Source organism: Anolis sagrei, chromosome X, assembly GCF_037176765.1.
Source record: "Anolis sagrei isolate rAnoSag1 chromosome X, rAnoSag1.mat, whole genome shotgun sequence".
Lineage (NCBI taxonomy): Eukaryota > Metazoa > Chordata > Lepidosauria > Squamata > Dactyloidae > Anolis > Anolis sagrei.
In genome coordinates this window covers 576243-600932 of record NC_090034.1, presented here as the reverse complement: position 1 = coordinate 600932, position 24690 = coordinate 576243, and the positions used below count along the sequence as shown (strand labels likewise).

General features: G+C 38.6%; 1 protein-coding gene across 1 annotated transcript in view; it reads right to left on the bottom strand.

Moving 5' to 3' along the window:
- The window catches only part of LOC132780040 (transformation/transcription domain-associated protein), a 232772-nt gene extending 211437 nt beyond the window's left edge, over positions 1-21335 (bottom strand). Inside the window, exons 1-16 of the mRNA XM_067460867.1 lie at positions 21137-21335; positions 20646-20836; positions 17829-17878; positions 16502-16612; positions 15414-15518; positions 14236-14319; positions 13695-13751; positions 13275-13400; positions 11603-11680; positions 11326-11414; positions 9996-10092; positions 7444-7582; positions 7062-7140; positions 5618-5852; positions 2748-3081; positions 893-990 (exon numbers count right to left, since the gene is read on the bottom strand). Coding sequence (XP_067316968.1) covers positions 893-990; positions 2748-3081; positions 5618-5852; positions 7062-7140; positions 7444-7582; positions 9996-10092; positions 11326-11414; positions 11603-11680; positions 13275-13400; positions 13695-13751; positions 14236-14319; positions 15414-15518; positions 16502-16612; positions 17829-17878; positions 20646-20748 — 1785 coding nt within the window. The 5' untranslated portion in view covers positions 20749-20836; positions 21137-21335. The remainder of the gene's footprint in view (positions 1-892; positions 991-2747; positions 3082-5617; positions 5853-7061; positions 7141-7443; positions 7583-9995; positions 10093-11325; positions 11415-11602; positions 11681-13274; positions 13401-13694; positions 13752-14235; positions 14320-15413; positions 15519-16501; positions 16613-17828; positions 17879-20645; positions 20837-21136) is intronic.
- Between the last annotated feature and the right edge of the window lie 3355 nt (positions 21336-24690).

The following is a 24690-nucleotide window of genomic DNA, read 5'->3' as shown; positions in this document are numbered from 1 at the left end:
TATTATTATTACATTAATCATTTTACTCTATTATTATTGCATTTATTATTTTATTCTTTATTATGGTTATTATTGCATTTATTATTTTACTCTATTATTATTATATTTGTTATTTTACTCTATTATTATTGGAAGGATATGTAAACACATTTACACTGGTTAGAATAATGCTTTAATCAGAGTTGGACAGTCTTATCTTAACTTACAGTTTTATTCAACAACATTGAACCTACCGATGCCTCAATTAATGCAATTTTTATTTTGGAATTTCCCAGTCACAGCTGCATTTCCCACCCTCGGCTTATACTCGAGTCAATCCATTTTCCCATTTTTTTTTTGTGGTAATATTAGGTGCCTCAGCTTATACTCGGGTCGGCTTATACTCGAGTAGTTATATAATAAGCAGGGAATCGGGGCACAGGACCACCCCCCCCCCCAAAAAAAAAGAAATGGGAAATGTGCAAATGCATCAAACTTCTGATGGAAGTTGACCCAAGAGTCAACATGGAGGGCACAGAGATGATGCCCAGAAAGAACACGTCAATCAAATCCGCAAATAATCAGATCTGCAAAAAACTAAGCCTACAAATGCGGAGGGCTGCCTGTATACTCAACCGCGTTGAGTCGCCAGTTAGGCTGAGAAACGGCGGTATACAAGTAAAGTAAAGTAAATAAATATATTGTTTCATAGATTTTAACCCAATTTACCTATCAAATAAAAACACAAGTAATTATTATTCCTGTTATTATTATTATTCCGAAAGAGACTCGAAGCGGTTCAGCATAAAAACATCAAATTGTGCTTTTCAATATGAATTGAAAAGGAGGGAATCGCACACTTTGAAATGACTGGAACACGCAAGACTATTGGTCAGCCCGGGCACATATTTACCTGATAGATATCCAGCGCCTGCATGGCGTATTTGACCAGCTTGATGTAGATCTGGGTCTCTTTAGGCTGCAGCTGCTTATTGGGAATGAACTGGGCTTCTGAAAAACATGAGAGAAAAAATCCAAAGCAGAATGACATTTTGCAATCTGCGTATACACTCAAGACAACAAAACTGAAATAAAACAAAATATTTTTTAAATTTAATTTATATAACCTACTATCTCCCCGAAGGGCAGCTTACATGGGGACCAAGCAGAAGGGGAAGGAAAGGGAAGGAAGGGAGGAAGGAAGGAAATAAAGAACAGAAGAGAAAGTAAAGGAAGGAAGGAAGGAAAGACAGAGGATAAGGGGAAGGAAGGAAGGAAGGAAGGAAGGAAGGAAGGAAGGAAGGCAAGAAAGAGGAGGGGAGGGAGGAAAAATAGAAGATAAGGGAAGGAAGGATCACAGCACTGTGGCTGCCCCATGAGGTATGGGGAAGCAGGGGGGGGGTGTGAAATAGCCGCGCCAATAGCCACCAAATTTGGCAACAAAACTCCTCACCATACAAGGTGTGACCAACAATAATAAAAATTAGGAAAACACCGAAAACAACTTAGCAACTTGTTTAGACTGGGCTTGGTCCCCATGTAAGCTGCCCTTCGGGGAGATAGTCTATATATATATAAAGGTTGTCGTCGTCGTGAGTGGTTTAAAAACAAAAGAACCACTGGGCCAATAGCCACCAAATTTGGCAACAAAACTCCTCACCATACAAGGTGTGACCAACAATAATAAAAATTAGGAAAACACCGAAAACAACTTAGCAATCCTTAATAAAAGGAGAAGCCATCACAGCGCATGTGTGCAGCTGTGGGGGGTGCGCACATGCATGTAAGAGCTCCTCCATCGCCAGAGATTTAGGCCTCACCACATAGCGGGGGGGGGGGGAGAGCCGCGCCTGCCCAGGAAGCCGCCGGGGCTGGGGAAGAGAGGCGTGCGGCACCAGAAGGCCGGGCCTCCTCCCTCCCTCCCTCCATTCCCCCAAGAGGTCTCCCAGAGGCCCAGCAACCCCCGCCTGGCCTTCCACTAGTAATATGTTTATATATGATTATGTCCTCTTGCTGTACTGTATATATGTTTTTGGTATGCAGCTTTCCCTTTACTCTATGTTTCTTGAGGTTGTGGGAGGGGCTGCAGGCCACATGATCAGATCTGGGACTGCTCAGAGCTCAGACTCCATTTTAGAACACAGAGACGTCATCAGACTTTGGACTGTTAAGACTATGAGAAATATCCCCTGTGTTATCTGCACAGAGAAACTACTTCAAATCCTATCTGGAACTGGATTGACAAGTGATGTCCCTGTATGCTGAGTACATGAAGGTTGTTGAGTAAACCAGATATGTTACTTTTAACAAAGCCTACTTTATTTTTGCCTCTTGAGAGCATGATATAGAAAAAAGATATTTTATGGGAGAATAGGGGTTTTTGGGAACTGAAAAGATCACTTCTGAAGCTGTTTTTGTGCCCTGACATCGTCTCTGTTCCTAACAGATCAGGGACAACCATGTTATCTATCAGTCTAACAACTGAAAGCCCAATTGCCTTGCACGAGTACATGTGGTTGTACACCACTGAAGAGAAGATTTTGCTCAATCGAGATTTTTGGCTCTTCTCTTGAAGATCATACTTTGACAAAAGGTTACGATTTTCAAATGGTTGTGAATGCCATGTTTCTCTAAAAGGTTATGGAGATTCTGGTTGCGGTCTCCAAAAGGTCATGCCTGTCCCAAAGTTCCCACCACATGGACACACAGGTGATACCTGCAAACCTATGGGAGGAAGCGAGCGTGAATGCGCGTGGACGCGACCTTACCGCCGGGCGCTTTGCAGGAGGTGATGCCCCAGGTGATGGTCTTGACGCCGCAGACGAGGGTCTTGACCAGGCTCCGGCAGTCGGTGACTTGGAAGGTCTGCTTGTCCTCCTTCTCCTTCTCGCCTTGCTTCTCGAAGGAGGGGCCCGGGGCCGCAGGGGGGGCCGCGGAGGGAGGGGCCGGGGAGGGGGCCGGGGCGGGGGCGGAGCTTCCCCCCGGCGGGACCCCCGGCAAGGCCGCCGCCTCCGCCGCCCCCAGCTCCGACTGCGGCTTGCACTTCTTGAAGATCAGGGAGAGCTGGTAGCGGGCGATCGTGTGGAACTTCAAGACAAAGACCTGCGTGGAGCACAAGAAGCGGGAGGGGAGGGAGGTCACGCCTATTAGTGTTCCCTCACTACTTTACACAGACTCGCTGTTGCGTGGGTTTTTGAAAATATTAATATAAAATAAAAATGTTTACGTCCTCAGAAAAGGAGTTTGGTGTGTGGGCCGGAACTCCCTCCACCGCCTCCGCTTGCCCTTCCGCGACTTGGAGCGCTTGTGCGGCCGCTCCTTCTCGCAGCCCATCCCGAGGGCGCTGCCTGCCTCCCTGACCTCCGCAGACCCCGGCAGAGCCTCCGGAGCCACACAGGCATCAGCAGGCCAGGGAGGCAGACCTTCCCCGCCATGCCTCAGGCTGCCACACTTCTGGTGTCCACGGAGGGCAAGAAGCCAGGCCTTCCCTGCCACACCTCAGGCCACCACACTTCCAGAGTCCTGAGACGCGGCAGGGAAGGCCTGCCTCCCAGGCCTCCGTGGACCCCGGAAGTGTGGCGGCCTGAGGCCCAGCAGGGAAAGCCTACCTCCCCGGCCTGCTGATGCCTGTGTGACTCCGGAGGCAGGTAAGAAAGTGCGGGTAAGAAAATCCACAAAGTAGGGACACTATATTAATGTTAATATTTATGCATTATGCTAAAATAATGTATAAATATTAAAATTAATATAACATCCCTACTTCACGGATTTTCACTTATCGCGGGTGGCCCTGGAACCGAACACCTGCAATAAGTGAGGGAAGACTGTACTACTACTACTACTATTATTATTATTTATACCCCGCTTTCTTCCTGTTTAGTTGTGCAGCACTGACTTCGGGAGTAGTTGCATTTTTGTGGCACAAACTATGTTCAGACTCTATCAGAGTGTTACACTCTAGCACTGGAACACCCTTTCACCGAGCACCACACCACAGCCCAGTAATCCAAAACAAGAATTTTTGTTAAAGAAAGTATATAAAAAGGGAAAACAGCAATTCCAAAAATGTAAATATATAAAATGCAATTCTAAAAGGAAGCCAGAGTTCAGTCGCAGTAACCCAAAAATGTAAGGTTAGAACACAAAACTAAGGAATCCCAAAAACACAGAATTACTCCAAAGGTGTATCCATGAACCTGAAAACAGGAAAAGGTACACAGGCATAAACCCAAACATGAAACTGGAATCTTGACAATACAGGAACCATGAACTTGGAATCATAAACAGGAGGCCATTCCCCATTAGCAACATTGTCTCCTCTGAAAATCCTGAAAGCAAACCACGTAATTTAAGCCCTCTAAAACACCCATGACATCATGCCTAACGCACCTGGACATCGAGGTCTTATCACAAATCCTCTGAGAATATCTTTGATAATATCTATAATAATAATCCTATATCAATAAAAATGTAATGTTGGTTTGTGGGATTTACATAACTCAAAAACCACTGGACGAATGGATACCAAATTTGGACACAACACACCTATCAGGCCAACTGGTGACCATCATTCATAACAACACTGAAAAACATAGCAGAAGAGACTTAAAAAGCCAAAAAAAGGCAAAAAAATACATTACAACACATGAGCAAAACTACATATATATATACCCGCAAACACACATATACACAAATATATACACACACATATACACACAAAAAAGACATATACACAGACTGGGCCACAGTAACGTGTGGCAGGGGACAGCTAATAACAACAACCACCACCACCACCATGAACATGAAACAGGAATCTTGACAATATAGGATCATGAACTTGGAATCATAAACAGGAGGCCATTCCCCATTAGCAACATTGTCTCCTCTGAAAAGCCTGAAAGCAAACCACTTAATTTAAGCCCTCTAAGACACCCATGACATCATGCCTAACGCACCTGGATCTCGGGGTCTTATCACAAATCCTCTGAGAATATCTGTGATAATATCTATAATAATAATCCTATATAAATAAAAATGTAATGTTGGTTTGTGGGATTTACAAAACTCAAAAACCACTGGACGAATGGATACCAAATTTGGACACAACACACCTATCAGGCCAATGAGTGACCATCATTCATAACAACACTGAAAAACATAGCAGAAGAGACTTAAAAAGCCAAAAAACAAAAATTACATTACAACATGTGCACAAAACCACATATATATATACACGCAAACACACATATACACAAATATATACACACACAAAACACATATACACAGACTGGGCCACAGTAACGTGTGACAGGGGGCAGCTAATAATAATATTAATAAGAATCATAAGAATAAGAATAGTAATAGATATATAGCCTCTCTGAGTCCCCTTCAGGAGAGACAAAGCGGGGTATAAATAAATAAATATACTAATAACAATAATTGTTATTGTTTATATGTGAGTTATATTAATTGCACTGTTTTATTTGTTTGTGTTTTGTTTTTACTGTTGTGTTGTCGGGCTTGGCCTCATGTAAGCCGCCCTGAGTCCCCTCGGGGAGATGGTGGCGGGGTATAAATAAAGTTTATTATTATTATTATTATTATTATTATTACAACAACGACAACCACCGCCCCGTACCTCCAGCATGCGCATGAGGATGTCCCGCCCGTTTCCGTTCTCCTGCTCGCTCTTGGAGCGGATGCAATCCACCAGGTTCAAGAGGAGCTTGCACGACATGGTCTGGATGCTGCTGGGCAACGACTCGTCGTCGATGTTCTTGGCAAACAACTGGACGGCCAGGGAGAGGTCGTTGAGCGGCAAGTGCTGCCGGACGTGGTGGACCAGATCCGCCAACGTGCTGTAGGCGAGGGGCCTGGGAGGGAGAAAGCGGACCGTTCACATCATCTCCAATCTTTTGTTTGATTCGTTTATATTATTAAAACTGCTCTAAAGTCACAAATGTTAGTATCTGCTAAAATAAGGAAAGTGGTAGAAAAAGTTTAAGACTGTTGACTTCATAGCCCTCCACCCAAATAGTGATGTATGGAAAAAGAAATGGGATGATTTATTTATTATTTATTTATTTTCTGTATTTATATACCGCCTTTCTCAGCCACTTGGCGACTCAAGGCGGTTTCCAACCAATCAGTATACATACAACATAATAGATTTAAAAAAAAACATTAAACAGTATAAGATATCACAAAATCAATAAAAGCAACATCATCGGCGTCTCATTATTGACCTGCGTTGTAGCCTGGCAAGCGCTGGATGAGCTTTCCTACACACCTGGAGAGCCCAAGTTTGCCCACGCCTGATTTATACACACGAGAGGCTGAAGTACATGTGTAACCTTGCACATCCGCAGCACAGATTCAACATCCCAAATAGATTACTGCAACGCGCTCTACGTGGGGCGGCCTTTGAAGATGGTTCGGAAACTTCAGCTAGTCCAATGGGCGGCAGCGAGATTACTAACCGGGGTGACATACAGGGAGCTGCCGGTCCATCTCCGAGCCCAATTCAAAGTGCTGGTTTTGCTCTATAAAGCTCTATACGGTTCGAGCCCAGCTGCCTTGTCCAAACGCATCCACCCCTACGTCCCACCTCATAATCTAAGATCATCCGGGGAGGCCCTGCTCTCGCTCCAGTCAACAGCACAGATGCGCCTGGCGGGGACGAGAGACAGGGCCTTCTCGGCTGTGGCCCCCAACTATGGAACACACTCCCAAATGAGGTAAGATCCGCTCCCTCCCTCCTGGCTTTTAGAAAAAAATTAAAATCATGGTTTTGGGACCGGGCCTTCGGGAAGTAGAAGTAAATGTACGCAGCATTTCAGAAAGACAAATGACTGGAACGGTAATTATTTTAATGATTGTTTTATTGCTTGTGGATGTTTTGTTTTGGTTTGATTTATGTATAATTGTAGTGTATAATTGTAATTGTTTGTACTGGCATTGAATTTTTGCTCTTACTTACGTGTAAACCGCTTTGAGTCCCCCTCGGGGTGAGAAAAGCTGTATACAAATACTGTAAACAAATAAACAATAAATAAACCAAGCCAACGATTTCCAATACAGACCTGAGTGTTTCGCGGGCCGTGTATCCAGAGCCAATGAGGATGGATTCATCAAACAGCTTGTCCATGCAGGGAATGAACTCTGGAATTATTGAAAAACACACACAAAAAAGTGTTACAAAGTTTATGAGCTTTTGTTGAATTTTTTATGGGAGAAAAACAGCACAAAAATAAATAAGTAAAATAATAATAATAATAATAATAATAATTCAATAATAATAATTCAATTTAAATTACTTTTAGTAATTTTAGTAATACTTTTAGTAATTTAAATTACTTTTAATGCATTGCAATGTTATTAGAATATAAACTGGGATGTAAATAAATATTTTAACACTTTTAATGAATAATAAATGTGCCCGAGAGCGGAAAACATATAACGTACGGCTCCTCAAATCCGTGGTGAGAATGTGCTTGGCCGCAATGAGAAGCTCCTTCCGGAGGTGAGCCGTCTCGGCGGGACAGTTCGACAGCAGCTGCAGCATCCCCTTCACCATCTGCTGTGAATACTTTGCCACCAATTCCTGTCAGAAAGCAAAAGGTCAAAGTAAATAATGTGTTTCACCTCATAAAAGATGCACTTCCCCCTTTTATGGCAAAAAAGTGGGGGGTGCAACTATTATATGGTGCGACTATTACGTGAGGAAATGCAAAATATATTCCCAGACTATCTATGGCATCTATTATTTAATATCCTGATGATAATATACCTTATGTAATCCTACTTCCAGGTAAAAATGGGGAGTGCACACTATTATATGGTGCGACTATTACGTGAGGAAATGCAAAATATATTCCGAGACTATCTATGGCATCTATTATTTAATATCCTGACGATAATATATCTTATGTCATCCTACTTCCAGGTAAAAGTGGGGGGTACACACTATTATATGGTGCGACTATTACATGAGGAAATGCAAAATATATTCAGAGACTATCTACGGCATCTATTATTTAATGTCCTGACGATAATATACCTTATGTAATCCTACTTCCAGGTAAAAGTGGGGGGTACACACTATTATATGGTGCGACTATTACGTGAGGAAATGCAAAATATATTACGAGACTATCTATGGCATCTATTATTTAATATCCTGACGATAATATACCTTATGTAATCCTACTTCCAGGTAAAAGTGGTGGGTGCACACTATTATAAGGTGCGACTGTTACGTGAGGAAATGCAAAATACATTCCAATACTATCTATGGCATCTATTATTTAATATCCTGACGATAATATACCTTATGTAATCCTACTTCCAGGTAAAAGTGTGGGGGGGTGCACACTATTATATTATATGGTGCGACTATTACATGAGGAAATGCAAAATATATTCTGAGAATATCTACGGCATCTATTATTTAATATCCTGATGATAATATACCTTATGTAATCCTACTTCCAGGTATGCACACTGTCACAACTCCTTTGTAGTCATGCCGTAAAGGTCAGCATGGGACACAGAACTGTTGTGTGTAGGCTATATCAGGCATGGACTAACTTCGGCCTTCCCTCCAGGTGTTTTGGACTTCAAGTCCCACAATTCCTGGCCTCAGGCCCTTTCCTTTTCCCGCTTAAGTGGCTGAGGGGGAAAAGGAAAGGACCTGAGACCAGGAATTGTGGGACTTAAAGTCCAAAACACCTGAAGGGCTATATAGAAGCATGCAAGGTTTAGAGAACACCATTTGTCCAAAACATTTGCCTAGGGTGACCACAGAACAAAGAATGTCGAAAAAGACCATGTATAATTAGATGTGTTTGGGAGGACATAGTAAATACTGTATTTCACCACATAATAGAGGCACTTCCCCCTTCCCTTTTTCGTAAAAAAGGGGGGTGCGACTACTATGCGATGAAATATAGCATCTATTTTGAGAATATTAGCAGAATCTATTATTTAATATCTCAGCTGACTCCACCCCCTCCACTCGCTTTTTTGCAAAAAAAGGACGGGTGCGACTATTATGCGATGAAATATAGCACCTATTTTGAGAATACTGGAAGCACCTATTTTTTAATAGCTGACTTCCCCCCTCCGTCTGTGCAAAAAATGGGGGTGCGATGAAATATAGCATCTATTCTGAGGATACTGGAATAACCTATTATTTAATAGCTACTTTCCCCCTCCCTTTTTTGCAAAAAAGGCGGGTGCGACTATTATGCGATGAAATATAGCATCTATTTTGAGAATACTGGAAGCACCTATTTTTTAATAGCTGACTTCCCCCCTCCCTCTGTGCAAAAAATGGGGGTGCGATGAAATATAGCATCTATTCTGAGGATACTGGAATAACCTATTATTTAATAGCTACTTTCCCCCTCCCTTTTTTGCAAAAAAGGCGGGTGCGCCTATTATGTGATGAAATATAGCATCTATTTTGAGAATACTGGAAGCACCTATTATTTAATAGCTGACTTCCCCCCTCCCTCTGTGCAAAAAATGGGGGTGCAACTATTATGCGATGAAATTATCTATTTTGAGAATATTGAAAGTATCTATTACTTAATATCTCTGCTGACTTCCCCCTCTCGTTTTTACAAAAAGGGGGTGCAACTAATATGTGATGAAATACAGCATTTATTCCGAGCACCTATTATTTAATATCTCAGCTGACTAACAACCTAGCAGAAGCTTGTTTTCTTTCAATATCACAGAGGAAAAGAATCTGTGGCCCTCCAAAGGTGGCTCAACTATAATTCGCATTATCCCTGACCAGAAGGAAGACTGAATACCAGCAGAAATTCAATGGAATGCTTAAGGCTCCGTGCTCTCTTCGACCTCACAGTTCCTGAAAACACACATCTGGCTTGTTTTAAACTAGTGGAAAATGAAAATTTGGGTGGATTTGAGAACTTTTTTTTTTTTTTTGCTTCTCCAGTAGCTGCACCCACGTCTGAGCAAGAATATCAATCTCTGCTGTTGCTTACCTGATAAATCCTTATGATGTAAGCCAAGAATGACAACGTTTTTATCTGTGCGGCAATGAAGTCGGCATACAGCTCTTTGTTGTAGAGTTTGTGCTGTCTGGAAATGGAAGCAAAGAGTGGCTTAGCTCGGCCTTTACCCAGAAGGTGAGCGTGCAAACGGAGGCAACCTGGTTGTGATAAAGTGCAACGCTTAAACCAAGCACGGGCGTCCCAATGTTGTTTTGTTTCTTGTGTAATCCTGTGTAATGAATCCCTCACCTTAGCTAGCTGCCTGATATCTTAAGGGAGTGGGCCGGGCGAAGCCACGGCATCCACTTTAGGAAAGGGAGACAGGGAGACGCCATCTTGGCATTAGTGAGAACGAGTCTGGGTTTGAAGAAGAAGTTTGGGTTAGTCTTTTGAGAGGTATTCAGAGTAGCTATTGAGGAGATAGCTAGAATACTGTTTTGTGGAACAGTACCCCGTTAGTGGTCTGTTCATTTCCTAAGGAAGGCTAGTTCAGGGTTTTGGCTAAATTCCTAAGGGGGATTTTTGGGAGATTCATTTCCTGAAGTAATTTTTAAGACTTGTAACCCAGAAGTTTTAAGATCTTTACTCAAACGCAACCACATGCTTTTTATGCCAGTATTTTACTGAAACCATTAAGCATTTGTACCTGAATTATTCAAGCCTGTTCAATAAACGTCCTTATTATTTTTATCAACTTATTCCAGCCTCAGTGTGCATACCTTTTGTGGTCAAAGTCTCATTCGAGTCAGCTTTTAACAGCCTCTAAGAAACTATAGTGGCACAGGGTGTGTTCACAGATCAACTTCTCAATATTACCTCAGCCTGATTATCATTAATACGGTGGCAGGGTGGGACAAAGGACTCTTGTCTGCTGGAGCTGGGTGTGAATGTTTCAACTGACCACCTTGATTAGCATTTGATAGCCTGGCTACCAGTATTAAAAAAAACCTCTAAAAACAGAAAAACAGCAGAGAGAAAACACTCAGGGACATCTAATCACCTTCCAACGAAAGATTGCCCCAGGCAGCTTAGGAATGGAGGCATGTCTTTTTATGTTGTTGTTGTTGTTGTTGTTAGCTTAAGAACAAATATATACACATATATACAATATGCATGTACACATATAAACACACAAATACACAAATATTTACACACATATATAGACCCACATATATATATATATGCAAACACACATATATACACAGATATATATGTACACACACACAAAACGTATACACAGTCTGGGCCACAGCAATGTGTGGCAGGGGATGGCTAGTACACAATAACAAGAGTATCGAGTGACTTCGTTCCACCGCCTTACCTTGCTTGCGTGGACACCTGGATGATAATTGTATTCATGATCAAGGGCACAAATTCGGCCACCACGTTATGGATGTTGAGTTTGTAGAGCTGAAGAAAGACCACAACGTAAGGAAGTGTGTCTAGGTGAGCAAAACAAATCCCCTTTTTCCCCTTCAGCCATTTCAGAGCAAATCGGAACTGTGCGCAAACTCAAACCTTTGCACCCCAACACTTGCATCTACACGTAAACAAACAAAATATGGCGTTTGGTGGGAAAAGGAGGACGGACTGCTGACCTGATACATGAGGACGACGATGATGGGCAGTTCGGCCAGGACCTTCAGGGAGAGCGAGCCGCGAGGGATGATCGAATGCTGCGGAGACAAAAGCAAACCCAGTCTCTTTCCAAAGGCAGAAATCGCTCAGAGAACCCCATTTTTAAATGGGGAATCTCGTTTACGACAGTGCCTTAGGCTATATTTTTCCACCTCTTCCAATACAAACGCAGTATAAGCCAATGGGCCCCTCTACTACCAAATTTACTAAAAATATAATTGGCCCAATTCTATCATTGGTGGGTTTCAGAATGCTCTGTGATTATAGGCGAACTACAAATCCCAGCAACTACAACTCCCAAATGCCAAGATTCTATTTTCCCCAAACTCCACCAGTGTTCACATTTGGGCATATTGAGTATTTGTGTAGAGTTTGGTCCAGATCCATCATTGTTTGAGCCCACAGTGATCTCTGGATGTAGGTGAACTACAACTCCCAAACTCAAGGTCAATGCCCACCAAACCCTTCCAGTGTTTTCTGTTGGTCATGGGAGTCCTGTGTGCCACGTCTGGTTCAATTCCATCGTTGGTGGGGTTTAGAATGCTCTGTGATTGTAGGTGAACTATAAATCCCATCAACTACAACTCCCAAATGTCAAGGTCTATTTCCCCAAAACTCCACCATGAGTACTTGTGCCAAGTTTGGTCCATATCCATCCTTGTTTGAGTCCACAGTGCTCTCTGGATGCAGGTGAACTACAACTCCCAAACTCAAGGTCAATGCCCACCAAACCCTTCTAGTGTTTTCTGTTGGTCATGGGAGTCCTGTATGCCACATTTGGTTCAATGCCATAATTGGTGGAGTTCAGAATGCTCCTTGATTGTAGGTGAACTATAAATCCCAGCAACAACTCCCAAGAGACAAAATCATAATTTTTTGAGTGATGGTCACTCCTTGTGTTGTGAGATGTTTTGTTGCCAAATTTGGTGTGATTTCGTTCATTAGTTCTTTTGTTTTTAAGGTACTCATTATGCAAAGAGCATTTTTATATATATACATATATATGTATATTGTATATAGATATAAAGTTTATAATATTACAATGCAATACAATATAATACTACTACTAATAATGTAATATTATAATTATATATTTTATATTACATGCAATATTACTAATAATATTACAACATAACAGTATAGTACAATATAATATTTAATACTGATATTGTACAATGCAACAGGAAGGCAGAGGAATCATAGATTAGTGTTGTTTCTTTGGATTATTATATTCTATATCTTACTAGTACTATTATTTTATTATATTACATTCTATTACTGGTATGTTATTATACATTAGAATCATATTATTTTATTTATATGCAGTCCATCCCCGAGTCACAAACATCCGACTTGTAAATGACTCCTAGTTAAGAACCAGGGCTGAGGCAACATGAAGGCAGAGGAATAATAGATTATTGTTGTTTATTTGTATTATTATATTCTATATCTTATTAGTAGTATTGTTTTATTATATTACATTCTATTACCGGTACGTTATTATATATTAGAATCATCTTATTTTATACACATTCAGACCCCCCTGAAATGCACGTCCTGGCAATGGCCAAGGCTACTTTGTGGGCAGATTCCACTGGCCGGTCCTCCGGTCCTTGCTTGTGCGACACGTACCGTCCTGGTCTCGCTGTCGTCCCGCTCAGGGTTGACTTTCACAACAATGGTGGTGATCATGCCCACCATCTCTGGGGTGGGAACCGTGTTTTCGGGGATCACCTGCGGGTTCTCAAAGTATCGGTTCTGCAACACAAAGCAAGACGTGAATGTCACTAATAGTCTTTTGCTCAAGCATCCCTAAGTTCATGGGACATTATCGCACAAGCATATAATCCACACACACAACCACACGGCTGGCATTGCAAGGTCTGCAAACAACCCAGAGAAGCACAAGCCGCTTCTCGTTGTCCTAATGGGAAGAACAACCAAACCTTGCAAGGACAGCCATGGAAAAGCCAGCCACAACCTGCTTGGACCCATCAAGACAATGAATGGACCTCAAAGCGACTCCCGTAATACGAGAACGGCAACGCTTACCACGACTTTGGGGAGTTCTTTGTAAATCTGTTTCACAAAATCCAAAAAATGATGAATCTGTGCAGGAGGGAAAAAAGAGAGGAAAATTGCCTGTTAACAACAACAACTGTCAGGTCATCAAATGCTAATAATCAAGGTGGCCAATTGAAACATTCCCAGCTAACTCCAACAGATAAGGGTCCTTTCTTTCTCCCACCCTGGACTTTCCACAGATATATAACTCCCATTTTCCTTGCTTCCAATAAACCTCACAACCTGTGAGGATGCTTGCCACAGATGCAGGCGAAACGTCAGGAGAGAATGCTTCTAGAACATGGCCAGAGAGTCCGAAAAATTTACAACCCAGTGATTCCAGCTATGAAACCTTCGACGATACATTGCAATCAATTCTCTTCATCGTTCCTGAATCAACGTGCCTTCCTGCTCCTCCCCACTCAACTCTAATTCTCGATCATGTGATGGAATGCACATGCGGCACAAGTGTGGAGTGGAGGGACATTGCAAAGCGCAACTTCACAACCACAGCAGGAAAGGCACATACCTCTTGGGTGATGGGTGGCCGGAACTGTTTGTGCAGCTCGATGATGATTCTCAAGCAAATCAGGACGTTTTCTTCGTTTTCCGTCTAAACATCGGGGGAAAAGGAAAGGGTGGGGTGAGGCACAGGGCTCATTCCTTGCTACATAATCTATATTTCCACTCAATTTCCCAACATAAACATAACGGGAGAGACACCAAAACATTATAACAACGCGTCTCAGTTGGTTCACTTGGGATACAGGGAGTCCCCGAGTCACAAACATCCGACTTGAAACGACTCCTAGTTAAGAACCAGGGCTGAGGCAACATGAAGGCAGAGGAATCATAGATTATTGTTGTTTATTTGTATCATTATATTCTATATCTTATTAGTACTATTATTTTATTATATTACTTGTACGTTATTATATATTAGAATCATATTATTTTATATATATTATTTGATATATTTATATATATATATATATACATGCAGTTCATCCCCGAGTCACAAACATCCGACTTGCAAACAACTCCTAGTTAAGAACCAGGGCTGAGGCAACATGAAGGCAGAGGATTCATAGATTATTGTTGTTTATTTGCATTATTATATTCTATATCTTATTAGTACTATTATTTTATTATATTACTGGTACGTTATTATATATTAGAATCATATTATTTTATATACATTATTTGATATCATTTGATATATTTTATATATATGTATTATATTTTATATATATATATTATATACATGCAGTCCATCCCCAAGCCACAAACATCCGACTTGCAAACGACTCCTAGTTAAGAACCAGGGCTGAGGCAACAGGAAGGCAGAGGAACCTTAGATTATTGTTGTTGCTGTTGTTCTTTCATTGTATTATTATATTCTATATCTTATTAGCATTATTATTTTATCATATTACATTATATTACCGGTACGTATGTGAATCCCACAAATGAACATGACATTTTTTTAGATAGATATATTGATTGATGATTGATGATTTATTATTATTATTATTATTATTATTATTATTATTATTATCATTATATCGGCAGTTTAATCAACTTTTCCCATGTTTTTTAAATGATAGAACCAATAAATAAAGAATAAATAAATAAATAAATAGAACCAATGAGGAAATGGCATTTAATAACCCAGCGTGGTGTGATCTACAAAGGGTCCGTACGTACCTCTAGAAACCTGAACATGACGGACAGGATGTTCTTCGTGTGAGGGCGGAGGTGCTCATTGGTCGGGATCCGGTGGATGATCTCCAGAACTAATTTCCTGAGTTGCTGCAGAGAAAGAAGAGGAGAAGAACCAACAGCTCTAACCACGAAGTTTCCCTTATGGGTGTAGTTACTTAATGGAAAAGTAACTCTAGTTAATAGTCCCATACGATGTTTTAGAAAAACTTCAGAAACAATTTGCTGCCCCATTCCTTATTTACTAATGAGTATTGAAACTTTTTTTCATTGATCGAACAGAACTGCTGATAGCCCACTGCATTAAATCACTACTGACCGAGTGGTTGAAGCCAGACCGGGTCGGAGTGAGCTTTCGGCCATTAGCCTAGCTTGCTGTCGACCTATGCAGCCCGAAAGACAGTTGCATCTCTCAAGTAGGAAATTTAGGGACCGCTTTAGGTGGGGAGGCTTTTACGATGCCATAATACCTTCCAGCGGCGTGCCACCTGGATCGGAGTGAGCTTCCGGCCATCAGCCTACCTTGCTGTTGACCTATGCAGCCCGAAAGACAGTTGCAACTCTCAAGTAGGAAATTTACGGACCGCTTTAGGTGGGGAGGCTATTTACGATGTCATAATACCTTCCAGTGGCATGCCAACAGGATCAGAGTGAGCTTCCGACTATTAGCCTAGCTTGCTATCTACCTATGCAGCCTGAAAGACAGTTACATCTCTCAAGTAGGAAAGTTAGGTACCGCTTTAGGTGGGGAGGCTATTTACAATGCCATAAAACCTTCCAGCGGTGTGCCACCCGGATCAGAGCGAGCTTCCGGCCATTAGCCTAGCTTGCTGTCGACCTATGCAGCCCGAAAGACAGCTGCATCTGTCAAGTAGGAAATTTTGGTACTGCTTTATGTGGGGAGGCTAGTTACGATGCCATAAAACCTTCCAGTGGTGTGCTGCGGGGCGAGAAGGGCTGAATATCAATACTGTCAATAAACAAATAAAACATTTGACAGGATTAGTTGAGAATTACAGTCCTAGCGGAAAGGGAAACACCTGTGGTTTTGAAGGTGGGGGGGGGGGGGATACCTGTGCAGGCTTTTCCTGCAGGAACTGGACCTCTCCGTCCTGGAGGAAGGTGAGGAAGCGCGGGATGATGTGTTCCAGGAAGGTGGAGTACTGTGGGGAGGAGGTCACGTTCTGGAAGGGAAACAGAGACTCTGAAGCCATATAATTTTATGCTAGTGCTTCCCCTACGTTCTTGTCCCAGGAGTACCCCCCCCCCCTACACACAAAGGTTGGCTTAATTGAATTGTCGAAGGCTTACACAGCCGGAATCACTGGGTTGTTGTAGGTTTTTTCGGACTATATAGCCATGTTCTAGAGGCATTCTCTCCTGACGTTTCGCCTGCATCTATGGCAAGCATCCTCAGAGGGAGTGAGGACTGTTGGAACTAGGAAAATGGGCTTATATATCTGTGGAATAGTGACCAGGGTGGGACAAAGGACTATTGTCTGCTGGAGCTAGGGGTGAATGTTTCAACTGACCACCTTGATTAGCATTTGATGGCCTGGCAGTGCCTGGAGAAAACCCCAATTTCAACAGAAAGGAGGAAATGAACAGTATGAAAATGAACAGTATTTAAAAACTCTAATATTACAACAGCACAACAACAGAGAGGAAACAAACAAGGACATCCAATCACCTCTCAAGAAAAGATTCCCCCAGGCACTGTCAGGCAATCAAATGATAATCAAGGGGGTCAGATGAACATTCCCACCTAGCTCCAGCAGGCAAGCGTTCTTTGTCTCACCCTGGTCATTCCACAGATATATAAGACCATTTTCCTAGTTCCAACAGACCTCACTCCCTCTGAGGATGCTTGCCATAGATGCAGGCGAAACGTCAGGAGAGAATGCCTCTAGAACATGGCCATATAGCCCCAAAAAAACCTACAACAACCCATTGTTGTGACTATTTCTGCAAATACTTTCGTGAATATTTTAGCAAATATTTTTATGAACAATTCTGGGAGTATTTCCATGAATATTCACACCAATATTTTATGAATATTTTGCCAAATATACCAAATATTTTATGAACATTTCTGCAAATATTTATGAATATTTTAGCAAATATTTTTATGAACAATTCTGGGAATATTTCAATGAATATTCATAATATTCATACCAATATTTTATGAATATTTTACCTAATATACCAAATATTTTTATGGACATTTCTGCAAATATTTTATGAATATTTTAGCAAATATTTTTATGAGGTGAATATTTCAATGAATATCCATACAAATATATTTAATGGACTGAATGGCTGGGCAACCTGGATTTCCATCTCCACCCGTAAGTGAGAAACCAAGGGAAGCCCACCCCACCGCGCTCCGGCCATTCCTACCTCGAAATTTTCGCTGACTTCTTGCATCATCTTCAGTTTGGTTTCGTCGGCTGCAAAACAGAACGAGAAACGGCTATAACAAGGCTTATAACGATATCCCGTTCCTCTAATGATATACCGCCCTCCCAAAGAAGCAGTCAGATCTTATCAGTTTGGCTCTCATCACCCGGAAGGCCAAGCCCACCAGACGCAGCACCCATTCACTCGTTCACACTCATCCCTCTCCACACACACACACACTCGGGTTCGAGAGAAGGATTCTCATCATTCTGCTTCTTTATCCAAGCCAGGATTCGGGAAATCTCAGGTCTCGCTCCCCCTCAAGTCACAGGTCCACAGCTTGGGTGTCCTCCTGGACTCATCACTTCCGGGCCCAATTCAAGGTGCAGGTTTGGGACCCTCCTACCTCCATCTACGAACCCACACGACCTCTTCAATCTTCCAGAGAGGCCCTTCTCTCGCTCCCACCTGCATCCTAAGTGCAACTTGTGGGAACGGGTTGGCATTGTGTTGTTATTGTATATTCTTTGTATGTTAACACGTTGTGAACCGGTCCGAATCCCTCTTTGAAGGTGAGAGGGTCGGTATATAAAACCTCAAAATAAATAAATAATAATAATAATAAATAACGAGAGACAGGGCCTTCTCTGTGGTGGCCCCCCCGGCTCTGGAATTCACTCCTCAGAGACATTAGGCAAGCTCCCACGCTGGCAATCTTCAAGCTTGCTCCCTCCCCTCTATGAAATTCCCTCACATATTTATCCATGGCTATCATCATGTCTCCTCTCAGCCTTCTCTTCTTCAGGCTAAACATGCCCAGCTCCTTAAGCCGCTCCTCATAGGGCTTGTTCTCCAGACCCTTGATCTGCTCCCTCCTCCCTATGAAATCCTCTCACATATGTATACATGGCTATCATATCTCCTCTCAGCCTTCTCTTCTTCAGGCTAAACATGCCCAGCTCCTTAAGCCGCTCCTCATAGGGCTTGTTCTCCAGACCCTTGATCATCTGAGTCGCCCTCCTCTGGACACATTCCAGCTTAGAGTCAATATCTCTCTTGAATTGTGGTGCCCAGAATTGGACACAATATTCCAGGTGTGGTCTAACCAGAGCAGAATAGAGCATGGGGAGCATGACTTCCCTGGATCTAGACACTATGCTCCTATTGATGCCTGAGGCCAAAATCCCATTGGCTTTTTTTGCCTCCACATCACATTCCTGGCTCATGTTTAACTTGTTGTCCACGAGGACCCCAAGATCTTTTTCACACGTCCTACTCCCAGACATTAGAGCTGTCTGGTTTCTAAAATGGAGTCTGAGTGTGGATAATCCCAGATCAGAGTCCTAGAGTTGAACATTTCTGCCACTATTTTATGAATATTTTAGCTGGCTGAGTAAACATCAGCCAGCCAAAATACTGAATATCCTGGCTGATTTCTAAATTGTACTGACTTGTAAAATGGAGTCTGAGTGTGGAGAATCCCAGATCAGAGACCCAGAGTCGGACACACGACTAGGCTTAACGTTAAGGGGAAGCCTTCACCTCTACCTATACACTGCAGCAGATGGACACTACCAAGTCCTGGCTGACTTCTAAAATGGGAGTCTGAGTCAGGATAGTCCCAGAGTCAGACCCACAACTAGGCTTAATTTTAAGGGGAAACCTTCACCTTTACCAATACACGGCAGCAGACTGACACTACCAACTACATACTATCCTGGCTGATTTCTAAATTGTACTCACTTGTAAAATGGAGTCTGAGTGTGGATAGTCCCAGATTAGAGTCTCAGAGCTGGACACACAACTAGGCTTAACTTTAAGGGGAAACCTTTACCTATACACAGCAGCAGACACTGCCAAGTACATACTATCCTGGCTGATTTTTCAATTGTACTGATTTCTAAAATGGCGTCTGAGTGTGAATAGTCCCAAATCAGAGTCCCAGAGTCAGACACATGATTAGGCTTAACATTAAGGGGAAACTTTCACCTTTATGTAAACACTGCAGAATACTGACACTACCAAATGCACACTGTCCTGGCTGACTTCTAAAATGGGAGTTTGAGTCAGGATAGTCCCAGATCTGGCCACATGGTGTGCAGTCCCCCCTACACCCTCAAACAACATAGGAGTCAGGGGGAAACGTCATTCTACATCATCTACAAGGAATGTGAATGATGTACGTAATAGTGAATATCCTGGCTGACTTGTAAAATGGAGTCTGAGTGTGGATAATCCCAGATCAGAGTCCCAGCGTCAGACACATGACTAGGCTTAACTTTAAGGGGAAACCTTCACCTTTACCTATACACAGCAGCAGACTGACACTACCAAATGCATACTATCCTGGTTGACTTCTAAATTGTACTGATTTCTAAAATGGAGTCTAAGTGCAGATAGTCCCAGAGTCAGACACATGACTAGGCTTAGGATAAAGGGGAAACCTTCAATTTTTCCTATACATGGCAGCAGACTGACACTACCAAATGCATACTATCCTGGTTGACTTCTAATTGTACTGACTTGTAAAATGGAGTCTGAGTGTGGATAGTCCCAGATCAGAGTCCCAGAGTTGGACGCACATAGGAGTCGGGGGAAACTTCATACTACGTCATCTACAAGGAATGTGAACGATGTACGTAATGGGTAGTAGTGGGGGTCTTTGTGTGAGGAATGTGAATGATGAATCATACTGAATGTCCTCCTCCATTGTAGAATGGAGTCTGAGTGTGGATAGTCCCAGATCTACCAGGAACGTGAACGATGTACGTAACGAGTGGTAGTGGGGGTCTTTGTGTGGTGGTGGTGTGGACTCACGTGTGTTGACGTCGGTGAGGGCGGCCACGAACTGGAGGTACTTCTTCATGAGGGTGGTCTGGTCCACCACCGTCGGGCCCTGCGTCGACACAAACGCCGCCATCTCCGCCGCCAATGCCAATGCCAATGCCAAGGGATCAATAAAGGATGAAAGCCTCTTGGATCAATAAAGGATGAATCTCCTGGCCTGCCTGAGGAAAAAGAAAGGCCACAATTATGGAGGGTTCGGGCCCTGTCCACACTGGACACCTAATGCGGTTTCAGACCAGTCCAGGCAGCTCCCTTGCACAGCAATGTATGAGGATCTGTGAGTTTGTTGTGAGGCCTAGAGCGGCCTACAGGGAAGGAAGGAGGGCCCAAGTTGGGCCAGGCCCGCTCTAGGAAGGCATGTCAGGAGCATCCCCATTCTCCTCCTCCTGAGGGCCCGCCCACTGTGCCAACGGCCAATCAGCGCCGGCCTTCCCAGCGCCCGCCGAAGAGGCCCCGCCCACCTCTCGGCCTGGGCTGGCCACGCCCCCTCTGCTCCTAAGCCACGCCTCCTCTTTCTCTCTCTCTCGCCTTCTGTGCTCTTTCGGGAAGGCCAAGCCTGGCCGCTCTCGCCTCTCTTTCTCCTCCACTCTCTTCTCTCTCTTGTCTTCTCCGCGGCGCCCGCCCGCCTCGCCTGCCTCTCGGGCCCCGCCCCGCGGCGGAAGTGCTCCACTGCTCCACTTCCGGCCACGCCTCTTCCTCCATAGAGGCGCGCCACGCTAGGAAGAAGGAGGACGCCGCACGCTTCCGGTTCTCAGCAGGTCTTCCTCTCTAGGATCATACTCTCTGTTGTGAGGTAGGCATCTCGTATAATATATTATTATATTTGCAATTTATAATATTTAATTATTTTATTATTTATTTATCATATTATATTATATTTACTTATTATATTATATTATATTATATTATATATTATAATATTATATATATTATATTATATTATTATATATTCTATTATATTATTATATTATTATATAATATAATAATTATATTATATATATATATTATATATATTATATATATATATAAAATTATTATATTATTATATTATTATATTATATTTACTTATTATACTATATAATTATATTATATTATTATATATTATATTATATATATATATTATATATATTATATTATATTATTATATTATTATACTTTATATGTATATATTATATTATTCTATTATATATATATATATATTATATATATATTACATTATATTATTATATTATATTATTATATTATTATACTTTATATATATATATTATATTATATTATTATATTATATATATATTATATTTACTTATTATATTATATAATTATATTATATTATTATATATTATATTATATTATTATATTATTATATTATTATATTATATATATAGATTATATTATATTATTATATATATACTATATATATATATATTACATTATATTATTATATTATATTATTATATTATTATACTTTATATATATATTATATTATTATATTATTATATTATTATATTATTATATTATATATATATTACATTATATTATTATATTATATTATATTATATTTAGTATATTTATTATCTATTATTATATGTATTATGTATATTAATTATTGTATTTAATTATAATAAAATAAAAATAAAATAAAATAAAAATAATAAAATAATAAAATAATAATAGATGTATTGATTTCGTATAAATTACAAATATGATATATATAATATTTAATATACACAATACATATAATAATAGATAATAAATATAATACATATAATATAATCTAATATAATAATATAATAATATAATGTAATAAGTAAATATAATATAATAAATAAATAATATAATAATTAAATATAATAAATAGCAAATGTAATAAATATAACAAACAGCAAATACAATACATATAATAAATAACAAATATAATAAAATAGTAAATATAATAAATTACAAATAAATATAATAATTAATATACACAATACATATAATAATAGATAACAAATATAATAAATTGCAAATATAATAAATATAATAAATTACAAATACAACAATTAATATACATAATACATATAATAATAGATAACAAATATAATCGTATAAATTACAAATATGATATATATAATATTTAATATACACAATACATATAATAATAGATAATAAATATAATAAATTGCAAATATAATAAATATAATAAATTACAAATATGATAAATATAATAATTAATATACATAATACATATTATAATAGATAATAAATATAATAAATTGCAAATGTAATAATAAATGATAAATATAACAAACAGCAAATACAATATATATAATAAATTACAAATATAATAAAATAGTAAATACAATAAATTACAAATAAATATAATAATTAATATACACAATACATATAATAATAGATAACAAATATAAAAAATTGCAAATATAATAAATATTATAAATTACAAATATGATAAATATAATAATTAATATACATAATACATATTATAATAGATAACAAATATAATAAATTGCAAATATAATAATAAATGATAAATATAACAAACAGCAAATACAATATATATAATAAATTACAAACATAATACATATAATATTAATATACTTAATAGACATCTCGTGTCCTGCTATAATAATAATAATAATAATAATACAATAATAATAATAAAATAATATAAAATGATATTAATATAAAATAATAATATAATATAAAATAGTAATAATATAAAATAATAATATAATGTAATATAATAATATAATAATACTAATAAAATAATGTAATAATAAAATAATAATAATATATAATAATAATACAATGATGATATAATAATAATAAGAAACAATAATAATAATGTAATAATAATGAATAAAATAAATAATAATAATAATAATGATGTAATAATATTAGAATAATGATATGATTTTACACTGCAGTAGGATGTAATTCTCTTTATGTTGTGATGTATAATAAAATAATAATAATATAATAATAATGAAATAATAATAATATAATATAATATAATAATATAAGATAAAATAATAATATAAAATAATATAATAATAATTATGATGTAATATAATAAAATAATAATAATAAAATAATAATAGAATAATAATAGAATAATGATATGATTTTACACTACAGTAGGATGTAATACTATTTATGATGTGATGTATAATAAAATAATAATATAATAATAATAATGAAATAATAATAATATAATATAAAATAATATAATATAATATAATAATAATTATGATATAATATAATAAAAATAATAATATAATATAATAATAAAATAATAATGTAATAATAATAAAATAATGATACGATTTTACACTACAGTAGGATGTAATTCTATTTATGTTGTGATGTATAATAAATAGAATAACTAATAAACATAATAAATTACAAATATAATAAACATAATAATACAAAATAAGTCTAGTAATAAATAATAAATGCAATAAATTGCATAGTATAATAATAATAATAATAATAATAATAATAATAATAGAATAATGATATGATTTTACACTATGCAGGATATAGTTATATTTATGTTTATATGTATTATGTATATTAATTATTATATTTATTATATTTGTAATTTGTTATATTTATCATTTTATTTATAGTTCTATTTTATTATGTGTGTTGTATTTGCTGTTTGTTATATTTATGATTTATTATTATATTTATTATATTACATTATATATAAAGAACAGAAAGAAGAAAAGTCCTTGAAATATATTATTAAATATAATATTACACAATATCATAAATGTTACGCACACGCGCATGATTAGATATTGAATATATATTAATTATTAAATATATTATATTATTATTAGTGCGAATAACATTTATATTATTATATTATCTAATGATAATAGTATATTTAATAATTAATATATAAATATCTAATCATGCGCATGTGCGTAACATTTATATTATTATAATATCTAATAATAATAATAATATATTTAATAATTAATATATGTTCAATATCTGATCATGC